At 35.3% G+C, this 21,822-nt stretch overlaps 1 protein-coding gene across 1 annotated transcript in view; it reads left to right on the top strand.

Annotated features, from left to right (window-relative positions):
- The window catches only part of LOC149426138 (MOXD1 homolog 1-like), a 151,473-nt gene that overhangs the window by 22,524 nt on the left and 107,127 nt on the right, over nt 1-21,822 (top strand). Inside the window, exon 2 of the mRNA XM_089638719.1 lies at nt 16,371-17,461. Within this exon, the coding sequence (XP_089494845.1) occupies nt 16,553-17,461 (909 nt within the window). The 5' untranslated portion in view covers nt 16,371-16,552. The remainder of the gene's footprint in view (nt 1-16,370; nt 17,462-21,822) is intronic.

Raw genomic sequence — 21,822 nt, 5'->3', positions numbered from 1 at the left:
TAAAGTTTTTTATCTGCTGTGTTAGAATTTGCCCTAAACCTGTTGGTCCAACCTCCTATTTTGCTATATCTTTGATTAGGTACGTATACATCTCAAAAAATCTGTCCTTAAATTGCTCATTCTCAATGGGACTGCCCGGCGAAAGCGATTTAGCTGTCTTCGGTACGCGATGATGCAAGTTCATAACCTTGCATATTTAATTTTAGATCTCCTTTTTTGTCTTTTACATTACCTCTTGTTTCTCTTCTGTTTTCAGATTGCGGTGTCTGTAATATTAAACTAAATATGTAAGTACTTGCATACTGCTCGCTAACCCCGTATGCAGGGCCTTTGATGGTCTAGAGTGGTTAAAAATAGAGTCTTGAAGTGTGCGGTGATGGAGGAAACCATATGTTTCCTTATAACGCCGTTGGTAAAGAGGTAGGGTCCCATTCAATGTCTTTAAATTGTAGTTACGATGCTTATTTTCTGGAATTTTGCAAGCATTGTTAGTGATGGTCTTACTCTCCATCCCATACAATCTCGACTTCGTAAACATCGTCGGTAGTGTCGTTCAATATCTTTTTTAATGTTTGCTTCTGTTTATCGTAATCCCATAATCTCCTCACATTAACTACTATGATGTCCATCTTTATAATATATAAATCTAGTGTACTGCATACTTTCAACAGTGTATTTTCTGAAAACGAACATTATCATGTTTTTAATACAAAAACATGTTGTATTTTACATTCTAATCAATATTGTATATTCTATAAAAATATGTTGTATTGTATATTCTAATGAATGTCACTTTTTGTGCTCTTTTCGCACATACAATACAAAATATAACAAAAATGCGCCTTGCTATTTCAATTACACAAATAAATTCCTGTATCCATCTTTGTAACAAACTGCAGCTGTAGGATCCATTGTTCGAGGAAAAAAATAGTCACGTAAACATTAATTTTCCAAACACATCTTTGTAAATCTCAATACGTCTTGAATATCAAATTTTGTTTTCGTTCTGCGGTAAAATTTTCAGAGACGCCATTCCTTTCTTATTACCTCTCACAATCACTATAAATTACTGAACACTCTTGTAAAACAACCATTTGTAATGAAACACCTGGAGCCTCATTCACATAAAGATTATTTTAGCGCGGAGTCTATTATAGAATTAAATTTACTAAACCGCTTTCTAACGGAAATTTATAAATAAACCTGACTTCTACCCAACTAAGAACGACGCATTCGTTGACTGCGTCAAAAGCTTTGTAATGTAGCTAAAGTTTGTCATAATTTAAACATTATGTAATCCACGGTTCACATATGAATGATTTAAATTTGCTTCTAAATCTGAACAGTCAACATATTTGGTTTCCTTGGCACTGCATCTTTTCGAGATTGAAAAAATCGATGATATAAACCGAAACCCCATAATATTACAATGTATACTAATGTCAAACTGGTAGGTTGTAATAAGACAACTACAATAAAATTATCCCACGCCGTAAAGTTTCGGCGACGAACATTTTACTACCGTCTGAATGGGGCTTCTCTTTCCTGTTCTAATGATTTTGAAGTATAAATACTCCGTACGAACACAATGAACTTGTATAACATTTTTGGTGGTTTGTTTAATGAAGATTATGTAGGTATAACAATGACGGGTGGGTCGAATCATATGAGATTTTTTATGATTATTTTAGAGATAACAGTAGCTGAATACTAAATTGTAACAAAACCGTATCTGGTTTTATGTAAAATCGATTTGTGGTATCATGTTACATTTAATTCGAGTTAAAAATGTAAAGTCCATATAATAAAAATAGGTGTGTTATATAACGCAACGAGAGTTGACTGCAATAAAATTTTTTACGATTAAATGTATTTGTGCATCGGTATAAATACGCTTCCATCGGTGAGACCGCCGGCCTTTTGTCTTCTTTACCCCTATTGATGTCACTAGCGGAAGAGGGACAGCAAGTGTATATTAGTACAAATAATATTATATTCTATATGCACTTTTTCTAGCATTAGTACAGGTGAATATTATATACTTCCATGACTTCACCTCGTTTTGCAACAGAATTTCGTTATGCCACATGCAAAATCAAATAAGTACCACCAAAATTGTTAATTTCGATTTTAATTAATTAGGTTTCTTACTAAGCCTAAAATAACTGTTCATATTACGCATATATATAAATGTAATTATTCAAATAATATATCCTAATTATTTGTAATGGACATAATTCATTCTACGATCCATCATTTCGCACATACAAAATCGAAATATTTTTTTGAATTTACGTCCTTTTAAAAAACCTATCTGTTTATTAAAACTAGTGGCCTTAAGTTAAAGCAAATTAAATGCATTAGTTAATTTTTCAGACAAAGAAAGAATTTTTGCTTAGAGACAATTGTATGCAAAAATATTTTTTATTCTTATATTATTTTTCTTACATCGTTCAGGCAGAACGACATAAATTATTTCACGCTGTTTTTACAACCGTCTTTTCCGACATTCCTAAAGTCTACTCATAATAATACATCATGCGCAAAAATGTACCCACCTTGTAAAAAAGGCGAAGCAATTTTTTTACTGTATTTAAACGAAAGAAAAAATAAACCACCCTTTTCACGCAATTTTGCACCAACTCTTCTCTACTGTGACTCATCCCAAACAAAAGTAAACCGCAAACTTTTTTAGTTTATAGAAAATTTTGCGCAACACTTATACAAAAGGCGAATATATTTCTATCGTTAAATTTTACCAGTGGTACAGCTAGTATACTCCTTTTCTAGAATTCTTGCAAAAATTTAAATGTATTTTTAGTGTTCCAAATGTGGAGCAGTCGACACGGCCCGTCACGCTCAGCTACCTCCCTCAAAGACAATCACAAATAATTATTATTTGTAGTACAGAATAATGTACCTTATGCATAATAATAAAAAAGAGTGATTGTTGAGTGCAGTCGTAAAGGCACATACGCTTTATTGCACTTCATATGGTTCTTTTCAACAAGGCTGAGTTGAAACTTCTCCATTCTTACGCTATTGTTGGCGAATTCAATGTTTGTTCGTGGTACAAATAACAAAACGAATTCTTACTCTTAACATTGCAATCTACCTGAGGAATTTGTAGATCTTCCTAGAAAACTTGTAATTTGAACAATAGTTTGCGAAGTTTCATCATTATTATTTCTTTCGGCGTATTTATACCCCAAAAGTTTTCTCATAAAAGAGCCGATCGAGTACCTAGCGGCAGCGGGCGTACTCAAGATGTCTTTTTCAAAATAATCTCATCTTTTCCTCGTTGATACATCTAAAATCTTAAAAACCATTTATCATTATCAGTTGGGACTCTTGTGCGGTTTATTACCACGGACGTGTAGCGTAGAATCTCCCACTTCTTCGTAAATGACGAATGTAACAGAAAATGTGATGACTAATACAACGGAGCTCTCAGCGGCAGAAGCTACCAGCTAACAGGTAAGATAGCGTATATGTAGATAGATATAGTGTAAAGTATAACGTCCGTGAGATCTTCAAACAAATAATAGTTGTTTTGAAGTCCCCGACTGAAGCCAGCAAAATAAAACATGGGGTAATAAATGCTCACATTTGTTGTACCTTGTACCTGTATTTACCTTGCATGTTTAATTAACTTGCTCCGACTGAAGTGCCTTGTAAATTTAATCGCAAGTTCTCAGTCCTAGGTCTTGTGGGACAGGAGTAAGGACAGAGTTATATTGCCATCGAAATTGCAAAAACTAGATGATCTTTTGCAAACAGGAAAAACACTAAATATGTAATTTCAATTCAGCTTACAATTTAGCTCGTGGGTAAAATTCCTATTCCCATATCTTGTCCAAATACAATGATTTACCTGAATATTTGTCCTTCTAATGCCAATATTTCGAATTGCGTGCCAAATTCATCGTCCTGCAGAAATTACAATGATGGAGTACTTGGGAGTTGAATAAATTGCTGTCTCCTGGCGATTGTGCACCATGCAAGAAGAGCCAAAAAGAGCCAAGAGAAACAAGAAGAGACAAAATGAACCAGGAAAAGTAAAAAATAGGCAAGGAAATGTAAGAAGGCTAGACGAAGTAAGCCACCAGGAAGAAAAAATAACGCTCAATCAAATCCTTTATTCCTGCCCATCCTAAATTCTAAGTTTGTTTTATTAGGTTGCCATATATCCCGCGCGAATAAACTCCAACCTCCTTCTAATCTTCTGAGCACGTGTTCCAGTCCTAACAAAACAGTGCCCCCTGGTGTACCGACTGTGCGCCAGTTCCGAGTGGATAAATGATGTTAGTTTCTCGAAACATCTTCCATTGAAATAACGATAGAACCAACACGATATTCCCACACGTCGCGCGTCGTTGTGTTCCAACAACTATAAACCGTCCGTAATGACGTGTGAATTGGACATTTTCCCATTATTGTCAAAAAGTCATTGCAGTCTTCCAGCTATCAGAGGTGCTATTTGCAGCATCTGCAAGTTGTAATCTGTACAGTACGACCAGCTCCTGATAAGTGAACTTATCTCCAGTGAGTACGGTAGTTAGAGTACGATAATGGAGTACGTGCATTCTACTAAAAAGTTATTGTGAAATTAGTTTACACAATTATGAAAGAAGACCGTGTGTCTGCCTTTTTCGTACCACAAGCGCGTGGGCAACTCTAGTATTTTAAACATCAATGAAATATTAGACAAACTCCCAAAACACAAGGCCAGGTAACTAATAGTAGGGTCTAGAACTACCCTCACCTTAGAAAGTTTACCTCAAGTGTTGACGAAGTGACACCTCTTTATACCTGAGCGGATGTTACTAATTTCTCCATATACCTGATTGTTATTTGTAGTGTTTTACGACCGCCCTCGACTGAAGTGGGATGACTATTTTGAATGCAATAAACCGACAAACTTAACAAATGCTTTCTATTGTCATTTCCGACAAAAATAGACAGTTGTTTTTGGTAGTCCTGCAACAAAATTTACAATATGCAAGTGCGAACAAGTTTTTAAAAATATGTTTCTGTTATAATTTATAGTCAAACATAATGTTTCGGTCTGGATAAAAACAAAAGCATGGAATTGTTTCCTTATTTAATAATCCCAAAATCAAACAACACAATATCATTAATATTAATTATTTACTGATTTAGTATTTTACCAATTTCTTTAAATAACTCAATTCACAAAAATATTATGTCAAAAAGTCCTTAGAATAGGTTGTCCTAATGAAGTGTTCACGATTCACTATAATTATATAAATAATATACAAAAAATACATGACATAATAATAATACAAAGACATGGCACGACCAAGTGAATCAGATACGAGTCGGGCCATGTCAAGAGTCAGAACAATAGAAAAGTATGTATGAGACGATGTATGAATGTGAATGAGGCAAGGAGTGTGTGCCAAGACCGAGTTGTTTGGCGGTCCGTCCTCTCTGCCTACCCCTGCGGGGAAATGGCGTGATGGTTAGTTAGCTAGTTAAAAATACTAATTTCTGTTGTACTCTGTCTATAATTCAAGAATTTGCTTTGAATTTAACTATCATCATTTTCAAAATTGGAAGTGCTAGTTTGGAGACTTCAGATAAGCTATAAAGTACCTACCCACCCATAGTATATTATTGTTTAAAAAATATTTTAATTACCGTTTTTAAAATTGTAAATGATTTGTCGAGAATTCAGACAATCCGTGATTTTTCACGGGTCTGCGCTACATGATTTTGAATTTAGTGAAAATTACAGTAATAAATTGTAAAAACGTACAATGTTATGTATAAAAATAGTGCCACAGAATATAATATGAATCTATTTCGTATTATTTTTTAACTACAATTTTATATGTGTTTGTATTTGTGAAAAAGCAGTGAGCTCTGTGTTTTGACGCCAGGTAGGTACTGATTTGGGTGGTAATATTTAGCTGCCTACGCGCAATGATATTATCTTCAATGTCTTGTACGTAATTTTTTACCAATCCATTTTTGTAGTGGCATGGCGTATCGAAAAATTGCCCAGCCCCCAACAATCCATAATAATATATCAATCTGCAATGAATTTTTATACAAGTTATGTATAACAATGTGGGTGAGTCGGTGAGTGATTATAACTCTTTAATAAATAAATAACGATAAATTCAGATGCACTATTATACATATAATAATTTAACAAAAAAATATTTTGTCAGTTTCATTATTGAAACTTATTTGTTGAGAATTCAGATTATCCCATGATTTTCACTGGTCTGCACTAAATAGTTTTCTAATAACACATAAAATTAGAAGGCAGTTGATTAATTTAATATGTTTAAATAAAATTACTTAACATCACTAAATAAATGTTCCCAATTTCTGTTCTTTTAAAATGCATAACATATTGCACATAAATATATTTAAAACTATTATTATTTAACCTTCTGGATCAAATTTGTTGACTACATAATAAGATGTAGTGTGCTGAAGTAGGCATTTTCGTCGATAATGTTTACAGTATCAAAAAATATATTTTGCCGTGCTCAAAATTACATGCTTAACTTTTATCTTTTTAACATTAGCTCCACAAATGAGGCCCCGAGGAAAATGATCCCCTCAGGTACGTGATCTTTGGGGGATGCTGTGTGAAGGGTACTTTTAGAAAAGGAAGAGAAGGGAGTTCTGAAAAGGAAAAAGGTATGAAGATATTATAGAAAATCGAATCCCACTGCGGTGCAGGGCGATGTTCCGAGAGAGTCCTGCCGAAGAGGTCAAAAGATCTCCCTAAACCAGAATCTCCTTTTCCGGCCTGCCACGCAGTAAGTGGGCGTTCAGCCTCACAACATACCCTAATTGGGGATGCCATAGTCTCCACATAGTATTCAGACGGGTGGAAGCAGTTGGCACTCTTATGCGGTTTTCACATAAACAAAAGATATTATGTACCCAATGACTTATTAAGTATTTGACTTAAGTCAACTAACGAAGAGCACAGTTTTTAAAATAGTTCATCAGTCATGATGATTGCCCAATTGCCCATGCTTCTCAAATATTCACAACGCCACTGTGTCATGGGTTTTGTTTGTATGGCTCTCTTTTGAATGGCATTGTTCGACGAATTAACACTAACATTCGTTGTTTTGTTGAAAACGTATTATCAATTTTTACTCATAGTAAAATACTGATTTTCGAGTTGTAGTATGATAATAATCATTGTATATATTTTATCAATTTTTCTTGTTAATTAAATATTATCAGATGTGTGTACTTTTTTGTGTACATTTGTGTTTTAATAAATTCCTCTATCATGGTCTTTGAACGTATGTTAATTTAAATCATAATTCCCAATTCCAAAATTATTGTGATTGTTAATTGGAACTAGTAATAATTCATTATAACTAAAATGCAGTTACAAAAGTTGCGGCGGATTCATTGTTGTAACAAACTCAACGTGATCAATGTAGCAAAAGTATAAGGCAGTTCTGAGAATAATCGACATATCTATATAGTTCCATCGAGATCCATAAAATGAAGGTCTAATAAGTTTTGAAATTTGTTTTAATCTGTATTATAATAACCTTAATATTAGTGTAAAAGTTAAACCATATATGGCACTAGATATTTTCTATTAGGTTACCCATAGATGGCGTTTAGCCGTCGATTAGTGAAGGTAGCAAGCGTATAATAAATAAGGTGGGAGCCTCAAGGTCGGCTCCACATGTTTCCAATTGTCTGCTAATTACGATATCAGAGTGTTTTGTTGAGCCGGAGTTTTATTTAATAAAAGAGTTAGTGAGGAAACCTGGAGACACATCATAATCGAAACCACATTTCTAGATGTTTAAATTAAGAGTGTTGTATCTTTAAAGATTCACAAATCGTATTTTTAGAACAGAATATTCTCTTTGAATTGGTGTATTATATTTGGTGTAGTATTTGCCCTGGAGAAAGATCGACATCCAAAATCTAAAAGTTGCTTGAAATGGCTTAAACCAGATTTGCTCACCAAATCTGAATTGCCAGGTACTTTCAAACCTTCCTCTACCCCATTTTCTTTACTTTATAAATCCCTACAGCCTTTCTTAAAACATACTTTCAACAATTAGGGAAGCTAATGCAATTTTAAGCAACAGTTGTATTCCGAACGATGGTTTCTCATTAGAGCGATAAGTTTCGAAACTTCGAAATATTTCGATTATGTTGATCACATAATAAGCATGGATTCTTCTCATTTTACCAATCGATCAAAGAACCCGCCCACTGATAAAATGGGTCCTCGGAGCCCAGCATTATCTTCATCTACCAAATATCGTTTAGCATCATTTAGTAATTGTGGCAGGAAGCAACTAACGATGAGGTGACCTTATAACTTGCAACTGCTAGTAGAAATTTGGGATGCGAATATGGGTACCGCTGCCCCGGGAACCATTCATTGGACTACCAACACCTCTGCCATTAATGGTTCGCTACGTTTGGTGACTTAGCAGGAGGGCCCAGGTTTATGGGGTGAGGTTTGTCTAGGTCTTGGCGGCAGATGCCTTTGCCCGCCAACAGCGTGGCGAGCCGGTTCGGGAATCAGGCGAGACTGGTTGTGGGAGACTTTTGACCTCTTCAACAGAACTCCCTCGACCCATCCCGCAGTGCGAGGGATGCATTCATACGTCCGTCATTCCTGGACACGCTGATCCCCGAATTCCTACCTACCCCCATACACTTTTCCTTCTTGAAATTTCCTCTCCTTCCTTTCCTTAAAAAGACCCTCCACACAGCATTACCAAAGATGACATAGGCCTTGAGGCTAATTATCTTCCTCGGGGCCTCTTATGTGGGGAGCTAATGTAAAAAAGACACCTACCTAATGATTTTAAGGTTTTTTTCTTCTCAAACGCCTTATGCTTATTAATCCCTCCAAAATATAAATCAAGTGATACTTTCTAGATACCTACCTACAACATAAATTTTGAAAAAAATTAATCAATTTTAAAGTTTTATCTGTTATCTAAATAATTAAGATATCTAAAAACTGCATTTATTACCGATTTTACGTGTTTCATTTCGTATTTCATGGAAAACTGTGTAGTTCAACAAGCAACTACTATCTGTATCAGGCAACGTGTAATTGCCATAATCGGCAGTAGATAATAAAACCAATTCTCCACATTATATAGAGTATAGACTACCTAACTTACTTTAACCAGTGACGATTTATTAAAAATAGATTATTAAAAATCTAGTCAAATTATTCATTTCTTGTAAAAATGGGACTGGAGGCCTATAACAGGCAGACTGATGAAACCTAAGCGCAAGCCTAATACTAAGTTTGGTGATCGCGCTGAGCATCTGGGCGGAAGGCTTGAACAAACTTCCTTCGGAATAAAGATCCATAAAAAGTCCAACAGAATTCAGATCTAAACTAAAACCTTTTTTAGCTGTCATACCCTTAAAAAATATACCATTCCTGAGAGAAAGTTCAATTATATAAAAATTTCCATCATGTCCTAAATCCTGTATCTAAATTTCGCAAATAAACAATTAGTTAATGGTAATTAAGGCGATGCCATACGTAGTAATGCAAAATCATGTGTTTTTGGTTTGAAAATTTGGTCGCCTAAAAATGTTTCAGATGCTTTAATTAAATACTGCGAGTAGAATACATCTTGGCCTTTGAAATAATCGAGTATTTTTTAGATAAGTCTTTCTATAAGCCCAGAAAAAAATAGTGTAAAGGCCTATGAAAACTGCTTTAAAGTTCAAAATGTCCTACTTACGAACCCATTTTTGGTTATGATTTTATTGTATAGTGTGGCAAATTAAGTTATTTATAAAATGATCGAAAATAAATTAAATATTTATGCCTGAACATCCACAAAATAAAATAAAAGGCACTTTTTGGCCATGTTTTTTTCTTGCATAAATCAAAACAGGCGGATGGTGTTAAGCGGGAATTTAAACCTTATCGCCATCTTCGTAAGGGTTGTTATTGATAGCGGCTCAATTTAAAATATTACACGACGTAGTGCATCGCCTTAAGTGTCAATCTCAAGTGACCTATCAGGTAAGTACGGTACTATATATATATATATATACATATATATTATCTTCATATATGTATAGTTAGTAGATCATTGTAGAAATTTATTATATATTTATACAGCGCACTTGAGGTGATTTTGCACAAAAATGGCGCTATATAAATCATCCAAATTATTATTATTATTAACTAATGATTTGACAAATTTCATAACAATCTATCAGTACCTACAGCACGAATGTGTTATGAGGAAGTCGGAACAAGCGTTCTCCAAAATAATAATGGTTTCGCAGCTCGCATTACATTTATTCAAACTAAGGCACCTGCGTGAACACGTGTTCTGATATATTCAGTATTACTAATTACTGGGAAATGATCATGCAGTCACATTTTTAACATTGTCTTGATAATAAAGCCATTTATTTTTCTCCGTGTAACTGTCCAACCTACTAATTTTTTTGTATGTTTTTGTTAGTCATCGGAGACCAAAATGTGATTTGCATGTTTTACTCCAAATAAGCTCAGTGGCCACTGATTAAAAGTCAGATACGTCTCTTAACACCCTGTATAATTCCACACGTATAAGATTATGAACAAAGAATAATAGTGTGTCAGACAACCTTTTTACAAGTTCCGAATAGTTTCGTTGGCCGCGCCTGTTGGGTGGAATTCCCTGGCTTGTTCGCATTCGATTTTCTACTGTTTTTATTCGGCCTTCGATTTATTTTGTTTGATAAAAATGTGCGCGAACACATGGGAACGAGTCCTTCAAACGTCATTGGGGGAACGAAGTATGAAACGGTTCTCCAACAACGGACCAGTGTTCCGAGCCTCATTCACATTGGAGTGAAATTTTCAGCTCCGAGGCTCATACCGTGTGGCGTTTTGGTTCGTTTCTTTGAGCAAAACCACTTATTTTTTTTTAAGAATCCTAATTTTCCTACTTTTCTCTACAAATCTAAACTTTTTTTCACAGACCACAACAATGTTTGTTATAATGTCATTTTTTCAGGTTATACACGGTGTCTGGAAATTCGAAACGTAAGCCTAGCTCCAAAAGTTTTTTTAACCCTATATTTGCCTGATAAAAAGTTAAAAATATAATAAAACCAAATTACTCAGTTTTTTTGAGTTCTCTACGTGACGTATTCACCAGTTTCCCGGTTGAAATGCTAGTTTCTAGACGCCGTATTACCCTACATATCTCTGGGCTTGTAATTTTACAAAGGAGTCTTTAAAAACATTCATATTTTACGTTGGTCTATCGAGCAGATAGACGATTTAATTCCTAACTCTGTACGTTTGTAGATGTTCAGTCTCTAAAGATTTCAAAATTTGTTGTGTTAAAACTACACGTTGTCAGCCTTTATACAAGTTCAAAATGGTGAAAATTTAAAATACTCCCGAGATGAATTAAGATTACTGAGTGGACATATTTTGTTTAGTATATGTTTATGATAGTATGATAAATATTTTATTTGTAATAAATTTTAGAGAAAGGAAAGGAACATTAGAATATAATAAATTTTACAGTAGAAGCCAAACATGAATCGTTTCCAATTCGTAAATAATATGACCGCATTGAATTATACTACATCGTATAAATGATTTCAAAGATAAATAAAACAGTTCGTGTGACAAGCTGCTCTGAAGTAGTGATGCGAGTGATCAAAACATTAAAACAATCGCTCGATGTTTCGAATTAATCGCTCGAAAAAAGGACGAGGTCCGTTTGGAAGCCAAAAAAACATTGACCAACCTTTTTGTGAACCTTCTCTGTCGTATCGTTCTCGAGCGCTGAATTCAACACATCAATCAATTATGAAAATTTATCGATTATTCCTACTGCTTACTAACCATGTCATTGCCATTTTATGTTTCGATTGATGAAATAATCGATCACATATAAATGCTTACGATATCTCGTTTTCCCCCATCCCTATAAATATATTATTATTTCCAAGCAAAATCACGCAAAAAGCTCGTAAATTGTGCGATTTACGAATGAACAACACAAGTAAACAAATATCTGAACTTTCATGCGGCAGTTTCCACCGAAACTGTTCTAAATCACGTCATTTATAACGAAAAAGCTTCCTAGACGCTGCGTCGGTTTACAGAACAGCACTAGAAATACAAATTGATGGAAAAGTACCCAATTTATCGTGCAATTGACTTCCCTAAATCAATTCGCATAATGAGGTTTTTTGTTTACATACTTTTGTACAGAGTTATGTTCTCTTGCTCTTGTATAAAAACATCTATTAGTTACGCACCCCAGCTTTGGGAGCCCACTGCTCGAATTGTGATCGCTGTACGCCTGGCCTTTAAATTATTGTGGGAAAAAAACTGTAATGGTATTCAACTTTGTTTTATGCTCTTGTAATTTGTACGTGAAAAGATGCCTTCATGTATTTATTTTCCTATTTTTAATTAATGTTCCTTATGACGGCTGCAGAACCAATATTCTACGATATTATTATATCGAAGCACAACCGAAGTTACAACGCGACTACCAAAAAGTTCATATCGTCTGGTCGTAATGTAAGTAACAGATGCAGTTACATTAATAGGTACCTATACACATTCGCATTTACGATAGCGAGAGTCCTATCTGCTCCAAACTTTCTGGAGTCAATGAGGCTGTGCCATCCCCAATTGAGAGGCTGAAGGTAGTGGGGAGTGTAAGGAGGGTAGAGAAAGGGAGGGGAAAATACCTGGCTATTCAGATCTGGTCACTTAACACGACTAAAGCCATTTCGGTAGGTACTGAGAGTATCTTCCACTTGAATGTGCCGCGAATAACACAAATTAAAAAAAATAAAATTTATTTTCGCACGCTGGGATTTGAACCCGTGACCTCCGGATTGCTAATCGAGAGCCTACCCCTCGACCACGGAGAGGCTTAGTAATTATTTATAAGATACTTCTAAGCATAGCTTGTGGAACTTTTAAGAGCGGGAGCACACAGAGAGCGGTCAGGAGTTCCGAGTTCCGCGTTCGGCGTTCGGCGTTCATTAGAATGTACTTAAGCTGCTGCCACACGCAAAGCTCACATCAACAGATAATATAAAGCACAATAGCGCTCGCCATACAATCCCACACAGACCCGACACACGTAAAAAGATAACGCGCTATAAGTGTGGTTCTGAACTTCGCTAACCGAATTTATTTTACGTAACCGCTCCCGACGCGATATTTGAAAAGTTATGCGTCCCCCTCTCCGCCGTAAAAAGGAGAGGGGGTCATTTTAATTACGGAGCTACCAACTAAGTTCCGTGTTCCCTTTGACAGCCATGACATAAGCAGCCTAATAATGCATTTCTTATTTATTATGTTAGCTCATATCGTCATGTGTGCTAGTAAATTTAGAAACATAAAAAAACTTTATTTGGCAAACATACTTAACATATATTTAAAATATAAATATAATCAATATTTGAATTTTAAGTAAACAAATTTTCGCCCTTTCAAAATTAATCATATTTTTAACTCAGTATGTTTATATGGTAGTATCATTCGGTTTTTTGAGAAAGTTGGACGGCCTGATACCTACATAGAGAAGCTTCTAGTTTGTTCGTTTGTTGATTGTTTTCAATTGTTTTCCTGGGTAATCTGGTTTGCTCTCGTCAGCTCTCGTGCTCTCTTCTCGTTCCCTGCCCTGGTGTTGGTCCTTGCCGCCTTTGCCTTCGACATTTTTGGAAATCGACGTGAGCTTATTTTACAATAATTTATTATATGTCGCTTTCGTCGATCGGCGTGCGAACTGCGAATTTCCTGATTCGATGGAGAGGTTATGTCAAGTTATGTGAAAATGCGCTATTTACGCGCAGATTGTTTAAAATCTAAAAAGTTTATAAATATCATTTATAATTATATAGTTGGCGGCATCATCATCTGAGGATGAGCTGTCCAACAGATCCAGCAATAGGCGACAAGTATCATCCAATTCGAAAACGTGCTCAAGCTGTCAGTAAGTAAAGTTGTCACTTTGACAGATGAAATTATGTTCCTCGGCCGCTCTCGAATTCAACCGACCCCCTCTCCTACCATAGGAAGAAATATTTGATAGCGTCGTGTGTCGGTAGAAAAGATGATGCGCTGTACATTAACTTTTGATGTGAGCTTTGCGTGTGGCAGCAGCTTTATACTGTAACAACAACGCACACAGCGGGCAGTCAGACCCGTCAGACCGCGGCGGTGAAAACGGAACGTCGCGTTCTAAGGACGGGTTGTTTCGGAGGATTTGAACAATTCATCGAATTTCAACGTTCATTTTCGGGTTCTGTGAAAGACTTATTCAAGTTCTGTTATTATATCATTGTAGGCTAGTTGCTTGACAAAACTGAAATAAAAACAGAACTTGAAAAAATCTTTCACAGAACTTGAAAATGAACGTTGAAATTTGATAAATTGTTCAAATTCTCCGAAACAACCTGTCCTAAGAGTTCTTTTCCCGCCGAGGCATAGAACGCCAGAACGCTGCGATGTCTGAGGTTACAAACACGGAAAAGTTCATTGAATTTGTTAGGGAAAGGAGTTTATTATACGATTTAAGTGATGTAAATTATTTATTCGTATATTTTGTTATTATTTCTAAATATTCTAGTGTCTTTTCTTATCCTTAATAAATAAATACGTACCTTAAAAATACAGCCAGCCTTTCTTTTGATGAAACACAGTTCCTCCAGTTAGTATTTTGTTTTTCGATATCGGGTTGTATGATGTTATACAATTCATTAAAACTATTAATCGGCATTCGAAAATAAATATAGAATCGTTGTTCTTAAAGTAAATCCTGAAAAATACTAGTAAATTCGCCTTGTTCTTCTCGCGTTGTGTTGATTGGGTGCACCCAATACTTCCTTTTCTTTTTAGAAGCTGCTAAGCTCCACAAGAGCAATAATTCTTCATCGGATGATGAACTTTCTAAAAGACCCAAACGAAACTAGAACGCGAGAATTTGAACGCTGCTTGTGTGCTTTGGAACTCTTGAGCGGTCAACGGTCACTAGAACGCAGAACTCTGACCGCTCTCTGTGTGCTTCCGCTCTAAAAATGCATTTTTTTAAAGAAACAATCACTTTACGGTTTGATATTATATTATTATAATTAATAAAAGATTGCTTTTATACAAAACTAACTACTAATTCATTGAAATATTTGTCGCTCATTGGTTTAGCGTAGGCATATCTGAATACTGCAATGCTTTGTTGCAATGTATGTTATGTGTAAGTAGGTACTTTGTTGCAATGTATATTACGTGTGAGTAGGTACTTTGTTGCAATGTATATTATGTGTGAGTGGGTACTTTGTTGCAATGTATATTATGTGTAAGTAGGTACTTTGTTGCAGTGTATATTATGTGTGAGCAAGTACTTTGTTGCAATGTATATTATGTGTGAGTAGGTATTCACTGTCACTCGCTTTTTGCTATTTTTTATATACGTTTTCCGACATCGTGATAACAGATTGGTATGTTACTAAAAGATTATCTGGAAACCTGTCAATTAATTTTTAAGGGCCTACAATCCCGATTTAACCGGATAACGAATAATTTAAAGAATCTAAATAAATTAGAAAAAAATTTCTCATGTGGCATTCAATTAACGCTTAGCACTTCTTTGGCGAAATCAAAAACAATGACTTCGAAAAAATATTTATTTTAAAATCGTTATCTCGCAGATGACAAAGATTACTATAACCTCAGAGATAATGACTCCCTGCTGTTACAACGCGTCGTAATCGGAATCATTGCATCACTTAATAAAGCAGCCTTCGTGCAGTAATAATATTTGCACTCTGCGATATGATATTTTTGTGTTAATTTGGGAGATATGGATCTGACAGGATGGCGCTCTATTATTTTTATTTTACCGTAATACGAACAGTTTATTTAATGATGCTAATTAAAGTTCCTTGAGAGAAAAGGTCACTTGAACGCCATATGCCGAATGTGAACGCTATTTGCCGTTTAGGCGCATTTAATACAGGAAGCGGAAATGATGTTTTTATGAAGCTCGTATCGCAAATAGCTTCCAGGGCTCATTAAAAAAATGACACCGAAATTTTTATAGATTGCTGCAAAATTGCGTTTTACGTTTATCTAACTTTAACTCTGTTAGCATTGAATTCATGTTTTATTTAATAAGAATGGTCTCTCTGTGCTTCTGAAGAACTCCGTGGCAGAGTGGCATGGCAGGAGAGTGCAAAGTTCAATTAACCTTGATAATGGGCACTGATTTTTCTAATGATCGAATGTAGCGGCTACCAATGATGTAATTAATTGTAATTTGATCTCTAATTATGATACACTTCTCATCAATTGATATTTATTATAGTTTGTTTTCTTCCAGATAACGAATATCGACTGATTGGGGATGATAGCCACTACCTGCAGTTGATTCAAAGTTCTGAGTGAAACTGGATTACGTTTCATGGCAAAGACGGAGTAGTGTAATTTTTTCTCAGTGGACGCAGAAACGTCGCGTGACGTTATCAAAGTGATTGTGAACAGTGATAAGTGCCAAAACCAGCAATGGCGTCCTCTAAAGTGAGAATCCTCTTCCTGGGCGCTGCTATATTCCTCTTGACCAGTGTTGAAACCAAGCTACAAAAACATACTAAATTACCCATTCAATTCCTCGATAGCAATAACCAAGTTAATTGGCTCAATATGGAAATCACAAACGCAGACGCCTCTATTTCCAGACCTAAATCCATGAGCAGGGTCAGACCAGATTATAACTCCCTTTCAAAAGCTGACCAAAAAGCAGAAGATGAGAAAGAAAAGGAATTTGATGAATATGTTAAAGTAGCCCTAAATTTAGATCCAAATCTTCCACACCCCTGGTTGGAGCAAAGACTTGCAGTCATCAGAGATAATGCTAGATCAAGCACACCCACATCTCCAAAAAGTAGATATTTGAGAAGTATCGATACAAAAATAGTGAAAAAGGCTCAAACAAGAAACAAGTTCCCAAACTCAAAAGTTAAATCTAGTTTATTTGTACATTTCGGAAAGCATCTTAAAAATGTGAAGGATGCTTCCACTATAAGTAGAAGAAGTGTGAACAACTTAGATAAAGATACAAAATCAGTCGAACAACCAAAAAACCATAAAATGAAAGCAAAAAAAACGCTATATCGCACAGAAAATGCCAAAAAATTCGCTCAATTAAAAGCAAAGATTTTTGAAAATACCAGGGAAGTTGGAATAAAGAGGAGCAAACGTGCTGTAGTGAACTCGGAATACTCGAGTGTAGGTCCCCACTGGGGTACTCCGTGGTGGCTGGGCAGCACGGGGGAGGTTGCCCTGCGCGTTCGTGTATCCGGGCACGCCGCAGTGTTCCGTGCCGAGGCGCGCGCTACAGGGCATGTCGCGCTCGCTCTAGGCAATGACGCCGTGCTGGCCTGGCTGGACGACGATGGTCAGCCCCATATCCTGGTAAGTTTTATTATTATGATTGCTTAGCTAAGCTTAAACTTATAAAGGTAGACTCACTCTGCCCACGTACGCAACATAAGCGACGCAATAATACATCTGATATCTTACATTTCATATATTTTTAATAAAAATAGAAAAAATTGTATCGTAATCCTACATTCCTCATACAATGTCGATCTGCGCTGATAAGATCCGAGTGAGACGTATAAAAAAATATGGCGTATTTGAAAGGCCTTCCAACGAGTTGATTTGACGTTTAAAGTTTTGACAATTGGCGTTTATTGACATTTATTTATGGCTCATTTTCTTTTTAAAATGAGTGAAGAACACCTAATAGATTGTAAGATGTTAAGAAGTGATTTATAATTTAAAATTCATCGAATGTCGCGACACTGTGATTCAAATTTGTATTGCGTACGTAGGACAAGTGTACACGTCGGCACAGTCGACGTACTTGGGCCTAGTGTTTCCTTACCTTTATTTTGGTATCATTTGAAGATTTTATTTTCCCACCGTGTAAAAACAAACAGTTTTACTGATTCTTTACTATTATATAAGTTTTGATAGTCCTGCAGAGTATCACTAAGTTTTAGTTGGTATAATGGAATTCGATCAAGCTTATAATAAATAATAATTGCTTTTCTGCGCCTCGAATATCACCGATAACCATGTATCCTGGGACGCAAAGTTTTATTTCTTTTTACAACGAGTAATGAATAGAGAAAAAATGGGCTTCATGCGTCGATTTTTAAATGTGAGTTTTTTTAAATAAATATATCTTTATAGAAAACCCTGTACAAGATGATTTTGGTATTTAATGTACAACACAAATTTAATCATTCATACGCCTAATTAAACTACCGGAACCGTCAAAGTCGAAATTACCGTTGTGAATTTTTAAATATCATTGATCTCTACCACAAAAAAACATTAACCCAAATGATATCCCCATTATTCTGGGAATAAAAATAAGAAGACGAATCTGGGGGACCAGATAGCGTTATAATGTTTTTGATGAACCTTTTATCTCATCCTCGTCCCGAAATGACATCTATGAAATTAAATGGAAACGACAGAGTGCTTCCTTCCTTGCGTTTTTCTGACAGTTACAAGAGTAGGATCTTTGAACCCGTAAACAGTTTATTGTGTTGTAAATACACTGTCAGTTGTTCTTTTGTCAACATGTTTTGTGCGAAAATATGAGCTGATTTCTGTGATGTTTTATGTAAATGCGTACTCCGTTGTAATCTTTCAGTCTTTCCCACAAAAGACTTAAGGCGATGCACTACGTTGTGTAATATTTTAAATTGAGCCGCTATCAATAGCAACCCTTACGTAGATGGCGATAAGGTTTAAATTCCCGCTTAACACTATCCGCCTGTTTTGATTTAAGCAAGAAAAAACACGGCCAAAAAGTGCCTTTTATTTTATTTTGTGGATGTTCAGGGGTAAATATTTAATTTTTTTTTCGATCATTTTATAAATAACTTAATTTGCCACATTACACAATAAAATCATAACCGAAAATGGGTTCGTAAGTTGGAGACTTTGAACTTTAAAGCAGTTTTCATAGGCCTTTTACATTATTTTTTTCTGATTACACTCGATTATTTTAAAGGCCAAGATGTATTCTACTCGCAGTATTTAATTAAAGCATCTGATACATTTCTAGGCGACCAATTTTTCAAACCAAAAACACATGATTTTGCATTACTACGTATGGCATCGCCTTAAGAAGAAACATAACACAATTTGGGAGGCGGGTTTGGGTACCGCCACCCCGGGAAACATTTATGAGATAACCAACACCTCTGTCATAGGTCACCCCAAGTTGTTCGCTACGTTTGGTGACTTAGCAGGGGTGGCCGGGTTCATCGGGTGAGTGTGTTCAGGATGCGCCTGCCCGCCAGCTGCGTGGTGTGCCAGATCGGGAAAGGCTGGTTTGGTTTTGACCTCTCTGACTGGTCTCTAGACGCATCGCTCTGCGCCGCGGTGTCAGGGATGTATTATGTGTCCATCGCTCCTGGAAACACTAATCCCTAGATTCCTACCCAACCCTCATACCCTTTACCTTCCCAGAATTTCCTCTCCTTCCTTTCTAAAAAGATCCTACACACAGCATACAAAAAGATGACATAGGCCCTGGGGTAAATTATTTTCCTCAGGGCCTTTTGTGTGGGCTTAATAAAAATAAAGAACAACGTTTAAAATGTTCGTTATTTTCTAAAAAGATTTCTTCACTGCGGATGCAGTATCAAGTATTACAAATTCTACGCAAATATTCGCAAAAAAAAAGGTTTCAATTGACTAATCGATAACAACTCTCTGCGATATTTTAATGCATGTAAACTAGACGTGTGAATTACGCGGCTGGTGCGAGGCAAATGTTATTTATGTCACAAAAATATCGGTTTGGTGATTTGTGACATTTTTTGAGTGACAAGCAACATAACGTCACAGCTCAAATGTGTGGTAATATTTAAAAATTAAAACCATGAAAATAAAAGATAGATAGACACAAAAAAAAATATATCTGATCAAGAAAAGTTTTGCTAAAGTTAAAAAGCTCAAATTATGATTTCACCGATCGGGAGCTAAACAATTAAACCTAATCGAATGAGTATTATTGTTTAAATATCGATTTTACAAAATTAAACAAAAAGCGTTAAGTTCGTGGTTTGTTCGGCAAAATCCCGTTCCCGATAAACGGTACAGAAGTGGTAGACCAAAGCCATGAAAACTATTATCAGACCAAAATAAACAGTCACCAAATATGTTTATTTATAAATGCACACGTGCAAAATTGTAATCGCACCTTCTTGTTCCAGACTCACTCTTTGAGTTGTTACCCCAAACCAATAACCACATTAAACAATTTCACTTTTCTTAATTAAGTATCCTTATTGAAGTTTTTCTTCAAATCTTGACATGTTTGAAAGGCAATTAATAAAGTTAATTATTTCTTCTAAAATCACAGAGTTTAGAAAACCACTAAACCGATAAATCCGCACCCTTTTCAAAATGTATTTACAGTTCAAGCCACTAAGTTCCCCACAAAACCTCCCCTTTCCTAGCCTTTTCTACAGACAAGAATCCCATTTTCTATGCCAGACCGCTGGCAAAGTCGACTAAACATATCCCTGCAGACCACAAGTGAAGTGTAGATTTTTTTTTTTTTTTTTTTTTTTTTTTTTTTTTTTTTTTTTTTTTTTTTTTTTTATTTTTTATATATTCAATAATATTATTATTGGGTTTATAAAAACAGTTTATTTTTAAACAAGTTCTTCTGTGTAATTATTATTACGCGTGACAGCTGTTTCGCCCTCTGAAGGCATTATCAAACTGTCCAGTGTAAACTGTCAACTGTTGACAGTTTGATAATGCCTTCAGAGGGCGAAACAGCTGTCACGCGTAATAATAATTACACAGCAGAACTTGTTTAAAAATAAACTGTTTTTATAAACCCAATAATAATATTATTGAATATATAAAAAATAAAAATTAAAATGGAGTTCTACAAACTAAACTTAATAACAATAAATGAAGTGTAGATATTTTCAGTTCAATATTTCCCTTAACCGATTTAAAACATTCTTCGAATATTTCTTCCATGGAATTTAAGCGTTCGGGTGTAAAATTTAATATTAGTATGAAGACATTACTAGTCTGTGATGATTTTGAATGCGTTTTATTATGCGATAAGCGTCTTTTTTTATAGCGCACACAACAGACAAACATAAAAGAAATAATAATAAAGTCCAGTAACGGTCTGCAACAATATTTAAGAATAAAACAATAAATAGGCATTTAAAACAATAACAACACCAAAACAAGAGAAAATAATGTTTGGATCGAGTAAAATCACGTGAAAACAAAAGATCCAGAGAAATTTAAGAAAGTTTTGTGGGTTATCGCTAAAAAATTGTCATGTTTGGGATATGTTACATAGACGACTCATACACGTAAGAGGTTGGGAGAAGGTTAAATTGTTCCTTTGAAAAGGAATATGGAAAGTTTCACTATTTCTTAGTAGTTGTATTAAATAGATTCTTCCTCTAGTGGGGGGTGGAAGCAGAAAAAAAGATGTGTTATTATTAATGATTTAATAATCGTTGTAATTCGATGAATATTGATTTAATTAGCATATATTATTTAGTCATTGGTTTTAACAAACGTACTCCAATAATAATAATTGTACCTTTCCTGTGTAGGCACATGAGCAAGAAGCAGCAAGAGGGAGGGATAAATTGTTAAGAATTCGAATTTTTGAATAAATAAAGTTGTTTTGATTACATATTCACAAAGCGCCGAATTATGGGCGAGAATGTATTGATTCTTGGAAGTATTATATATTCTTATTC

Source organism: Hesperophylax consimilis, chromosome 1 (genome assembly GCF_061612785.1).
Source record: "Hesperophylax consimilis isolate HC1 chromosome 1, BYU_Hcon_1.0, whole genome shotgun sequence".
Classification (NCBI taxonomy): Eukaryota; Metazoa; Arthropoda; class Insecta; order Trichoptera; family Limnephilidae; genus Hesperophylax; species Hesperophylax consimilis.
The sequence above is the reverse complement of the archived record's forward strand: the minus strand, read 5'-3'. Positions and strand labels throughout refer to the sequence as shown.